The 13,304-nt window shown below is 31.4% G+C and overlaps 1 protein-coding gene across 3 annotated transcripts; it reads right to left on the bottom strand.

The window, feature by feature from the left end:
- Window positions 1-898: 898 nt before the first annotated feature.
- On the bottom strand, window positions 899-12,956 carry LOC105142955 (uncharacterized). Of its 3 annotated transcripts, none has more exons than XM_011050886.2 (3): window positions 10,295-10,513; window positions 1,308-1,495; window positions 899-1,061 (listed from the first exon to the last, which is right to left on the bottom strand). In XM_011050886.2, exons 2-3 carry the CDS (start codon window positions 1,461-1,463, stop codon window positions 1,053-1,055), a joined length of 165 nt encoding a protein of 54 aa, XP_011049188.1. In that variant the 5' UTR covers window positions 1,464-1,495; window positions 10,295-10,513; the 3' UTR covers window positions 899-1,052. The 3 variants fall into 3 exon arrangements, 2 of the variants coding, with proteins under 2 accessions (XP_011049188.1, XP_011049187.1); XM_011050885.2 differs by lacking the exon at window positions 10,295-10,513 and adding an exon at window positions 1,827-1,932; XR_015545872.1 differs by lacking the exons at window positions 899-1,061; window positions 1,308-1,495 and adding an exon at window positions 9,217-9,579 and having other exon boundaries at window positions 10,295-12,956.
- Window positions 12,957-13,304: the final 348 nt, after the last annotated feature.

Raw genomic sequence — 13,304 nt, 5'->3', positions numbered from 1 at the left:
CAGATAACGAACGCTTTGTCGGATCAAAATGGGCGTGGAATAAAGCTGACTGGCGCGCCGCGATTGTTCCACTTTAAGTATCGCTTCGCATTAGCTACGACGAAGAAGCGAACAATTTAAGTTATGGCCTAGCTCGACTGAGACTGCTCTCTTATCGCATTAACGTAGGAACTCCGTAAAATGCAGAAGAGCAGAGAGAGAGGAGGGGGAGAGAGAGAGAGTGCTCGATACAACCGCGTCTAACATCACTGTGTTCATTACAAGGAAGGATCTTACCAAACTCACCATTTACATTATGCCGTCGCATGCAACACTTGCCACAGATGGCTGCATACTTCTTCTTCAGAATTGCTCTTCCTTGAATTGGACTAGCTCTGTATGCTTTGAAATTAAATAGCTATTATGAACTCAAATCATGAGACAGCTACAGAATATACTTGAATGAAGTTCAATCGTTTAATAAGGTGCTAATAAAATATATAAGTAAATAATTAAATTGCTACGCGGAATCAAATGTCTACTTCAAATATCGCGGGAAGTATGTATCGATCTCACTCTGGAGCTCGCACAGCTCCTACTGAATAGAAGCTTAGAAACAATATTTCTTTTGCGGCACTCCATGCCAGTGTAAATAACTTGCTAATAAGAAAAGTCATTTTCCATTAACACGATTTATGCATCACGATGCAAACTACCATTTGATTAGAGATTTAATTGAAATATCGCTTTTCACAGCGGAAAATGTTTTTCAGATTGAGTTTGCTTCACGGGGTGTCTTTGCCTCTAATTGTTTTACGTGATCGCTTACGCGAGAGAATTCAACAGTATTATAAGAATAAAAGAAAATAAATTGCTGGTATTTTTGAGAAAAATGGTAAATTAAATAACTCGAAATACATTTTCTTTGATAACAATACAATTTTATTTAATATACAAATATAGTACAAATATGGCCTCCAGCTCACTTAAAAATCTTTAGCAATAAATAATTGTATTTCAAATAGGGAGCTTTGTCATAATTTTCAGTTAGAATCTCGGTATCATTTTGATTATTAACCATTCTGTAAGAATGATAAAAACATTTTAGCTATAAATGTAATTTAATAGTTATCCAATGTATATAAATTTATTTGCAATAAGTAAATTTATCTTTGATAAAAGAAACAGTAAAATGTAATAAAAGTCAGTTATGTTCTTTATAATCGTGGAGAAAAATAAACATAATATTTGCAGCTTTTATTAAGAACAGATAATCGAATATTTTACATATCCGGAAATAATGTAGATATTGATTTTAATATACTTACGTTTGGCCACGGTATTGGCCAAGGTTGGTGAGGATTAAATGGGCCGTAGCCAGGGCCGTTTGGTAACCGAATTTTATGTGTCGAGAGTGTATGAATATCGGCAAACAGAGCGCAGATTGTAATTAACAGCATCACGATGTACATTGTAAGCCTCATGTTGAATATGTTGTTCTGATCAAGAAAGATCGCTACAGGAAAGATAAAATGATACATATATTCTGACACTATTACTTTCTCGATAACATTTTTGTATGCTTGCAAAATAAAAATATCTTGTTATTTTTTAATTATTTTACGTAATTATTTAGAACTCATAAAATAAATTAAATTAAATATTAAATTAATTTAATTAAAGTCTTTCAGGACATAAAAAAACTGTTAAATAATATTATCAAGTCAACGTGTAATTTCAATAATTAAAAATTACACATCATCAAAATTATAAAACTAATGCTATCGTAAAATTATCGACAACGCAGAGGTACAAATCAGACATTATCACGAGTCTAAAGATTATACCTTAGTCTGTATCTTAGTCTAACTGTAGTTGAACTCAAATTATGCTTTCTACATGAAGTACACATCTTTTATATGTTGTTACTGTTTAATGTGTAAGACACAAAAACAGCAAAATCTAAGTCGGGAAGTCCCTCGGGACTTTCGCATTATCGCAATTGTTATCGCAGAAGCACGCGATAACGTACTCTCTATTGATGATCTGACGTTTTATCCGCGTATAAACTTTTCGTATTTAGAGATTTCCCGTAGAAATTTATAAATTAAATTATTCTTTCACGTTTTAAACGTGATCTGTAATAGCGCAGATTTTTTATAAAAACGCTTTATTATTACGTAATATCATTGTTTTGGTCTTTTTATTTTATGTATTTCTATAATAGTTATTACTGCATTCGTTATTGTAAATTGTACAAATAATAAACAAAAAAAAAATGATAAAATTGCATGGATGATAACAGAAGAAAATACTTTTAATAAACTGTTTGTACATTGTTAGTAATTAAAATACCGAGCAATTTTTTTAAAGAAAAACATATATTCCTATTTATGTATCAAAAGTGGCGGAGTCTCTGTTTCTCGCAACAGGCTGTAGTAGAAAGAGAATAAAAATTACAAAGAGAATTGTAATTGAGCCAGCAGCGCAAAAATAAAAGTTATTACACCGTTGAAGCAAAGAACAGTTTATGCAATGGTAACAAACAATCAAGGGGATAAAAAAGTTGTTTTGCGAGATATACGAGAGAAAAGGTATACAAAAATAGTGAAAAGAAACATATATGCGTGTATGTGATCATGGAATTTTTAAATAAATACTTTGATATTATCTGAAGCTTGCGAATCTATAGGAAAGGAAATTTTAGTGAATGATATTAAACATCGTATTTTCAAACACTATTACATGCATATATCAGCAGAATTGATACACTTTATTGAACTCGCATTTATAAATAGAAAAATTAAACATACGATTCTCGTTCATGAACAATAGATAAACACTTATCGCTAAATGGCAGTGATATGAAAATAACTTTGACCTACGGGAAGATTACCTATTTTCAGAAGCACGTACAACTCGCGTAAAATTATGGGAATATCTATCTTAAGAAATACATTTTTCAGTTGAGAAGGGGCTCCGTTGCGACCAAGGATATCGACGCGGCTGGTACAGAACAGGAACTTTTACTTGGGCATGAAATATAAGGACGGCTGGAGTTTGAGGTCGTTTACTCGTTGATACGGGAAAGCTGAATAGTATCTCTTGAGGAAACCGAGATATCTCCGAAACCTTAGTCCTCGGTCTAAAATCCGACGTTTCTACCATGTTCTTGTTTCTCTAAGAGTACGCTGAGAAGAAACGGATAATTGTGGGATTGATTAAAGCAACTTTACTGTCGTAGCCACATATACGTATAACCATACACAATTAGAAAATTTATGTTAAATTTAAGATTTTATGTTCTAAATATTTCACTCAAATTTTTGTTTAAATTTAATACGATATAAATATATTAGAATGTGACACAAATATTATGTAAAAATTAACACAGAAATGTAACACTTTGACATAATTTAGAAACAAATTATAGAAGAATATTTCTTCAGTAAAATATAATTAAATAAATTAATTCTTCGATCCCAATTTATATATTTTATCACGTATCTATCATATAAATATTGTGTAAAATATCAAATAAATTGAACGCATTACAATAATATTTTTAATATTAAAATATTGTTTTAAAGATCGCGATGTAAGCAATACAACAATTAAAAAATAAAGGCTAAGCAGTCAAACTAGATCTTAATGCTGAAAACAATTCCGTGTGAAATTCCGTAAAAGAAACAATTTTTTTAATTAAAACGCTAGACATTAAAGAATAACAAACAAATAAGAATAACAACAATAACAAACAAATGTATACATCTTTATTAACATGAATAAAAAAGTTATAGCATATGAAGTAAAAGAAATCTTGAATATATCATTTTAAGGATGGCATCAAAGAGTTAACATTTGTGATGTGTGAAATTAATTATGTTTATCTTTTATTTATTTATCTTAAAATTTACATTTTAAATATACTATACACTATTTTTATGTTATTTGTTCTCTTATAAAATGTGTTAACACTAAGAAATGTTAAATATCAATTTAACACAAAATATTCAAATAACACAATCACATTATGTTAAAAACAACACTCGGATATGTTAAAAATTTAAGATAATTTTAACAAAATCGATTTTAATACAAATACGAAAAGTGTTTTTTACTTTGTAGAAAACTGATAATTATATGCGTATTACGGTCTAAATAATCAATAAAAAGCAGGAAATTGAAAATTGTTTCAATGTGTACATTATTCTATTTTCACTGATTACAATTTGTTCAATTATATTACTAATTATGTTGCAAAATAATTTATTATTTGTTTAACAAGTGTGATATAACGAAGCAAATTCGCAAAATACATAAAATAATTTATCTCTTTTCGTTTTATCGATTCGATAATATTCTCTTTATAGCTCTGCGATCATAAATCCGCAAACAGATTTACGATTACAAACTCAATTATCGCATTGCGATGAGAGTTATATTGTAAACACTCGTTTGTTACAAAAGTATTGTTACAAACAGCTTACTGGATAAATGATAAGAGCGTATTACGTCAAGTTGTTATTAGGTGTAAATATCGCGTTCTATTTTCACCATGATCCATGTTATAGCATCATAACGATAACGTAATCAGCCAGTCAGGCATAACGGTCGATAATTATCTTTCACTAAGTTAGCGTCCATAAGGAGCGACGTTTTATGGAGTCTCGTGGATTGGGGTTATTACCTATACCGAACAACTATCCTGGGGAAATATTTTATGGAGCAGTTCAGTGGTAATGAAGGTGTTTACATGCGGGCAAGAAGGCGTCTCGCCGGGCGGTAGGTAATTAGGACACCCTCGTCTACCTACGCGATAGGCATTGCTAGAGGTAAATGCAACCGGGTGCACATGGAGCTTGGGCGGTGCACTCGTTATTTCAGGGCTTCCGCTCGTATAATGTATTAGCGTAATTAGCGTTATCAGATTCACGGACAACGAGGAGTCACTCGTTTATAGGATTGCGAAAACCGATGCGCAACCGATTCGAATCCTGGGAAAAAGTCGAACGTAACGAAATTGCATCCGGGATATTCATCGCGATAAGAGCAAAGAGAACGTTTTAAAGTATCTCGCGTAGTTCCATTTCTCGTTTTTTAGAGGAAAAATCAAAGTAACGAACGCATTTGTATGCATCCTTATAGCATATTTTACAACGTAATCAGTAATATAATATCAGTAAATTTCTTTGCATCGATTTGAAACAACTTTCGATCGCTATGCTTATAACAAAGAACAGTATACAAAGAATTTAACGATAAATGTTTAAATAATTTAGATTTAAATTTTTATTTTGATGTCTTTTTATTACAAAATGTTCATCGCCTTCGTCAAACATTCGCCACATCATTGTAAACTAATAGTTATCTTACAAAAGCAAATAAAGTACCAGACGCATCATTTTATTTAATGGCAATATAAATAAATATCATAGAAATCATTATTTACGTTTAAGTCATTGTTAATTATCTCTTTTCAATGAGGAAATCTGATCTTCGGATTATACGGTCCTTGACCAGGGAAAGTCGGGAAAGGCTTCCAGCCACCTGCAGGCGGTTTCCTGACCGGAGATTGATACGCAAAGACTGTCATTACTGCCAAGAGCAGAGTGAAGATAAACAAGTGAAATTTCATATTGCGTTCTGTTTCTGAAAGCCAAATATAAATATATTTATACACATATATACATAAATTTAAATATCGAGTTAGTACAATCATACACAAAATGACGTAAGTTGCATAACCATAGCACAAGACCGCTGAATAATAAGCATAAGCCAATAAGCATCCAATATAAAGATGCCATGTTGATTTACATAAGATGCATTGTCTAGTGTTATGCTCATTGGTCCTTATGATTATGCAGCTTATATAATTTTGTATGTGATAGCAAATTAACTATGGAATAATTGCAAACATAATACATATATTTGAAACACTGCTTTCAAGACATTTTATAGTGAAACGTAAGAATACAGAATTTTATAATGTTAACTCAAAATTACTTTAAAAGAAAGAATATTAAATAATTAATTATATTATAGAAAAATATATAGAGAAAATTATATATATCTCATCTATTTGCCCATCCTATGTCCTTAATATTTAGTATTATTTATTAGGGTTTGGACTTATTAGGGTTGGAGTAATTCGTAGCGTTTTTCTGAAAGCAATGGTATTTCTTTCACATGGCATTAAAAAATACATAAGAAAGTCAACTTCCATCACTTGTAAAACGCTACGAAATTAATTCAACACCTATTATATAATTTTTTTTGAATTATTTATAAATTTTTTCATATCAATTATAATATATAATTTTCTCTCTTTTTATATTTCTTATATATATATTAAAGAAAATGTAAATATACCTTGTTTAACTTATGTTTTCTCGTGGAGATATATTCGCTTTAAAACCTTTCGATGTCTTTTCACGCTTGCAAATTAGAGAAGTGTGATATTATCTTTTCCAAATGTCATTATATATCCTCACTAACATATTATATATATATATGCTTCTTCATTATGCGCGTGCTTTATTTCGCTGGCGGGAAATACCGAATCTTATCTCACTCGTAACAGTCAGCGACGTTCTTTTCATACTTATCAAATGAGTGTGTATATACATGCAGGGGAAAAACACGTTTCTCTCTATTTCTCGACGCTTTTCAGCGTATGAGAGAATGTCTCCCACGTGGAGGTAGAAATTTAAAGAAACTGGAATTACCGAAACATGCGCGTGTAGAAGAGTTACGGGAATCCCCATTAAACATGTAGACTTCTAATTTTCTATCTTGATTCTCTCTGTGTGTTCTTGCGAAAAATAAATCGCTCATTTGCTACAACAACGATACAATTGTCAAAAAAACAAAATCTCCAAGAAAATGAGTTCTAATGTTTTGAACCATTAAAATATTACAACTTTAATTTTGAAATGCAAATTGTAGAGAAATTAAAGTACGTAATTTTTTAAAGCATATCTTTTCTTCCTTCTTTGTTTCTTTTTTCTTTTTTCTTTTTGCAAGCAATTAAAAAAATTTTAATTTTTTAGTTCCATTGATGTTGCAGCAGATAAACGAAATAATTTTACGAGAGACAATAAGCAGATATAGGTATAATCCTAATTCATTTTTCTCTCATAAATTTCCTCACGCATTCATTCATATCATTCAATTGTCAATTTCATATTTTACCTCGTATTTTATTTATTATATAATTCAGATCTGTTCGCGAATTTTTATTAGTTCGCACATAAGTACACCTATAGAAATTTGTAAAAATCTCGGGAAAATGAAAGATTGAAAATTAAATTTTTTGTGCGCGAAATTTATACGCTGCATTAGTGTATAACGAAGATATATATGTGATAATCATGAAATTTCATGATTATCATTTCCTTTATTTGATTCTTTTAGCGATCGGCAAATCAAACTGTTTCTGAGAATCTGTAGTGCCTTACCGCTACTCCCATAACCACCCACGTTCCTACAAACCCTTCCCCCCTTTCCACCTGCACGATTGAACGTGAGCCCAACATCAGAATAAAACTACGACGAATTCTACCTCCATCACGTTAACGTTCCTCCTCCGTCTTCTATCGTAGAGACCATTTATTTCGATCGTAACCAATGTCGTTTCGCAGTTCACTTCAAAGTGGAACGGGCTGCCTCTATCGCCATGGTAAAACGCGACGTCATTGACGTTACAAGATGATTCATACTCATGATGCAAGTAGACATTACTTGCATCATGATTCATACTAAACCAGTGGCCTATTTTTTTACCTGAACGACATTTGCTATTAGGGCAGTGTGTTATGACATATTACGTTACACTAGACAAGAACTAGCAGTGAACTAATGTTTAGAACGTATTGAACTAATGTCTATTTGCATTAATATTTGAAAACAGTAAAAAAAAACATTTTGTATTTGTGTTAAAATCAAATCTTGTTAAATTTTTAACATATTCGAATATAATTTAATATAAAATGTGTTATTTGGATATTTTGTATTAAATTGATAATAAATATTTCTTATTATTAAAATAACACAATTTATGAGTGAGTGAACAAATAACATAAAGATAGTGTATTTTAAAATTTTTCAAATTTTAAGATGAATAAATAAAATATGTAAATTTAACATATTATAAATTTAAATGTATACTGAAATGTGTTCAATATACTAAAATATGTTTAAAAAATTCAACATAACATAAAATAAATGTTACTGCATATTTATTTAAAATTGTAAAAATGTGCTTTCAAATTTGCTTACAAATTTGACAATTTTAAGCTGTTAATATTCCGCAGAAACATTTTGCAAAAACTAAACATTTAATCAGAGGAATGTCTATTGAGATTGATAAACTCCATATTAACGTATCCCGATCATGAAAACAATTCTGTCCAGTAAAAATGTTTTATTTATAATAACAGCAGTATATAGAGTTTGTAATGCTAATACATGAAATAAAATGCAAAATCGAAATAAGCACAGAAATGGGCCTCGGAAATCTGAACAAGATGCACCACGATCTGCTTTTGAAAGGCACTGAGATACCATTGAGAACTCGCTAGTAGTCCTTCAGAGCTTACAAAAATCACCTCTGGTAGTAAATATTCATGTCGCACAAGGCGTTGCTTTGACTCCGTATGACGAGGCATTTACCCACTTTCTAAAGTGAGTCTCTTTATCTTCGAACGTATTTTTATGACAGATTCTAAGCGTATGGATTTACGAGCAGATATAGAGAACTTATACTGCTAGACGTCTCTCTGGCGCAAACATTGAGAAAATATCCATAAATCATTATATCCTTTTTTTTTTTATTAAAAGGAAAATCCATCGGTTGCTTTAACAGCCATCGTATTGATTAACGATTCATGATAGCATGCCCGATTATCCGCTTGAATAAACACATGTACGTGTGTATGAATTTATTATATATGTACCGTTGAGAGAAATACGTTATTCGTTATAACACTCATTTATATCGTTTAACAAATCATGCACTACAGCGGGTACCATTTCGACACTTTTACTGCGATATTATCTCATTATATATATATATATATATATATATATATATATATATATATATAATAATATTTAACGCATTTCTCTTGCTTTTAAAATGCTTTACATGTAAAATGCTGAGCTTGTACATATAGCAGAATAAAAAATCATGTGTTTATTTTAAATGAACTAAATGTACAAAAAAATTGTGAATTTATTTTAACATATTTATTTAAAACTTACTAAGATGTCGTAAAACATTAGAATTACGTAGCGTATAATAATCACACATAATACATGCAATATAAAGTTTCTTGTTAACGTTGATTACTTTACGCGTTGAAATATTCACATCACGTGCGAGGAGGATTATCGTAGCTTGCAAATGTTTAAGAGGATAAAGGCCGATGCAGTAAGGCTAGTCTTGCTTTGCGCGGTTGTAATTTACGATTATTATTGATTTTTTTCGTTTGCATATGCCATTTCATATTGAACGGTACTGTAAACGCTCCTACCATTACTAACAATAGTAATAGACTGATGAAATATAAGCCCAATTTCATATTGGGTATAATTCTGAAAAAATATTTTTTTCATATGAAGCAGTATATTAAATTGATACGTAAATCATAAAAATGTCAATTCTGTTTTCTAATAGCCTGTTACGCGAGATTTATTACAATTGAAAGATTTTCATACAAACCTAACAAGTCTAAAAAGTTAAATTTTCAGATATTTTCATCTTCAAACTTCATTATACAGATATGATAATTTTTCTCGAACTACAATAGATATAAGAATAAAGCTCTAGGGCTTTAATTAATTTTTGAGGATCCTTTCCCCAGGAAAGGATTCTTTTCCCAAAAAAAGAATCAAAAAATCTCATTTAGTTCTTCGGAAATTTTATATTTACTATCTATTTATCTCATAACATCTTACATTTTTGCTTTTTTTTAATGATAAAGATAAAAAAAGAAATATTATTTCAAGTGTAAATAAATTTTTTATTTTTTGTTATCAAAACTGTATAAATTGCTTTAAACAAAAATATTCTTTGCAAATGTTATACTCTCATGTTTCCTATTTCCTATCTAATTCTTGCCAAAACAAAATTGTTCACAATTGACAGAAAATAATTTTATGTCATAACCTAGATTCTTTTAAAATGAACTTTTTTAGTTTTTGTGGGAAAGCCTTTCAATTGTATCTCAAAACATCTCATAATTTCCAAAAAGAAAATTGTGCTAATTTTATGATCGAATTAACAATCAATAAAATAATATTGACTTACCGATTCCACGTTTAATTAAATAACACTGTGTTGCTCTGTCGTCTCACAAATCTTACTAACCGTCGAGTTTAATCAGCAACTTTGAGATAATGTTATTTCAGGACGAGGATTGATGTTTCACATTGGTGGCCAAAGCAGAACTGGACCAACACTTGAAAGTTTCCCAAGCCTATATATCGTTCAATCTCGCAATTGTCCTCTGCTCTAGTATGATGCAAAGGATGACAAATGCATATTTATTTCACATAAATGTCCCCTCGTGTCAATCAAACATTTTATACTGTAACAAGCGAGTATACTCGCCTAACCCGACCAATTCGCTTGTCACGTATATTTTGAATAAGGATGAGTCACATTTACGTGACTCATCCTGATGAGTTACGCGAATTACATCCGTTAATTTATTTATGAGAGGACGAATAAACAAGCATCGATTACGTGCATATTATTTATTACGTATCGCATTATATAGAACGATATCTAATTTCGCTTTTTTTTTTATGTAAAATTAAATCGATACGTACACAATATTACATGAATTTCTAATCGTAGTGGAAATCACAAACGCTCGTAATATTATCTATCAATATTTGACGTTGTAGCACCGAATAGTTGCGGCACGAGAGGAGGCTGATACAATAGTCGAATTGTGACGATATAACGTACGCATCCCATATCATCCTATGGATTTGTTATCGCGGATTAAACAAATACGGGCAGTTTGGATACGTCATATTGCCTTTCTACATATATCATTATTATATACATACAGAGAGAAAGAGAGAGAGAGAATAGTGTCTCGTAAAGGCTGTAACAACGCTTAAAGGGAAATTTTCGATATCATTTCGAAACGAAAGTTCTAATACCAAAATGTCGAAGCTATAATGTTTTAATATAATAAATATCAGTAATTTTTGTATCATAATTTATGATATCATTTTGAAACCAAAATCTTAATACCAAAATGTGACTATAATAATTTTTTGAATTATAAATATCAATAATTTTATCACATAATCTTATATATACAATATATACTTGTTTATATATTTATATATATATATATATATCTCAATTCTCAAACGATACAAATCTTATCACGAAGTAAATAATAAAGGCGCGCGATAACCTATACGATTGTGAGACGATGATATTTGCAGAGCTCTTCCGTCAGTGTCTTGAGTTTCCTCGACAGGCGCCCGTTTGTACCTATCCACGGAAAAACGTGACGAGTATCATCGACTTTGGAAAACACTTTCGTTCAGGCGTACTGCACTTTTCCCAGCGACAGCTTTTGCGAAAACGGTAGCGACCCTACGTTACGTCAAGAACGCGCATTCGGTGCGGAAACGTCTACTAGGGCCGATAGAAATCGACGGGTGAGAAAGAGAGTGTGAGAGAGAGAGAGTGAGAGGGCGGGAGGGAGAAGAGCGAGGGCGGAAATACAGAAGGGGGATCGGAATACAGTCGTGAGAAAGACAGCGAGGTGAAACGACGACGTTCGCTATACGTGGCCTGAAACTGGCAGGCGAGACGAAGAGGGTGAAGCGGAGTTCCCCCGGGAGCTTGCTCGGCTCCGCGCGCTATGGCGCGCCGTCTCCACGGCGCGATCTATCGCCCCATTGACCGCCACTCCATTATCAGGATAGTAATGCCGTAACCCCGTATCCGTAACCCTGCCCTACTCGTGTCGCTCTACGCCTCTACCTTACCTAGGAATCCACCACCAGTCTACCCTTTTGTTGGTTTATCGGAACAACCCTTCGTTACAACTGTCCAAAAGAGAGAGATCGCGAGAATAATCGTGGCCGATAATTTTCAATGCAATACCTGCAGGATATTTCTCAGTTTCTATGTTAGAGAAGAATAATATTTTCTTAAAATTATCTTACGTACTAAATTAGGTTCAGGTTTTTTTCTCTTGTAAAAGATCTACTTACTAAAACCGCTACTTGAACTTCCCTTTCAATCAAAAACGCTAAATACGTACTACTGTTTCCGCATTCGAATTGTAAAGGCAAATATACTGTGCCGTACTTCATGAATTTTTGATCGAAATACGTGGGTAGTCATGCGCACATCGTGCACAGTCGCGATAAATATTTAGCAAATTTGCTGCCAACGGCACAATATTGGTTTTTTTTTTTGCGCCTTTCGTTTGCGGCTGCAATCGTTTGGTCTTCGTTGCAAAGAATGATTATAATACCGCGAAAAGTACCATACAGATAATGGAATTAATAAAATCATAATAAAAGATAAAATTTCGCACTTGTATGCAAATAAATTTTTATCCAGCTTTTATATAATTGAAATATCGTTAAAATTTATTTTAATTTTATTAACTTGAATGCTGTATTTTAATACAATCTATTTTATTGCATATTGATCTTGAATGCTTTATTTAAATTTCTCTACAGTGACTATAATTTGAATATTCAAAGTTCGTTTTTGCAAAGCAATAATATAAGAATAAAACATTCAAAATGAACAAAAAGGTAAGGTAAGTTAAAGATAATTATAACCTATATTTCAAAAATATGTTAAAAACAGTTTCAATTCGCAATTTTTTAGCCAAAAAATAAATTAATAATAAATATAAAGTAAAATATAAAAATTAATATAATATATAAAATTTGGTATAATAAGCTAAATCAACGATGGCCTAATTTATAGATGGACTAATTTAAACTTATATATATGTTATTACTGCGTATTGTAGAGAACAACTGATACAATACTCATATCATAAAAAAAATAACGTAATTTTCTTTTTGAGCTCAAACTGGCGGTAACAGGTAGCAAGTTGCTCACAAACATACCTAGCAGCTTTTGGTTGCGAGGATGCCCGAATTAATTACAAGCCACTTCTGACCTAACGGCAAACTAGAATCCGTGGCAGCTATAATTAAATTATATATAACTACTTCAACAGTAGCAAAGTTAAGAGAAACGCTTTTACAAATTAGGGAGGAAATTTTTGAAAAGAAAATTGCGCTACATTCAAAAAATT

The sequence above is a fragment of the Acromyrmex echinatior genome, chromosome 8 (assembly GCF_024713525.1).
Source record: "Acromyrmex echinatior isolate Ae372 chromosome 8, ASM2471352v2, whole genome shotgun sequence".
Lineage (NCBI taxonomy): Eukaryota > Metazoa > Arthropoda > Insecta > Hymenoptera > Formicidae > Acromyrmex > Acromyrmex echinatior.
Note: the sequence above shows the minus strand (reverse complement) of the source record. Positions and strands in the feature narration are given on the sequence as shown.

Excerpts from the sequence above, each read along its gene's own strand:
- LOC105142955 (XM_011050886.2), bottom strand. The coding sequence starts at position 1,463 with ATGAGGCTTACAATGTACATCGTGATGCTGTTAATTACAATCTGCGCT.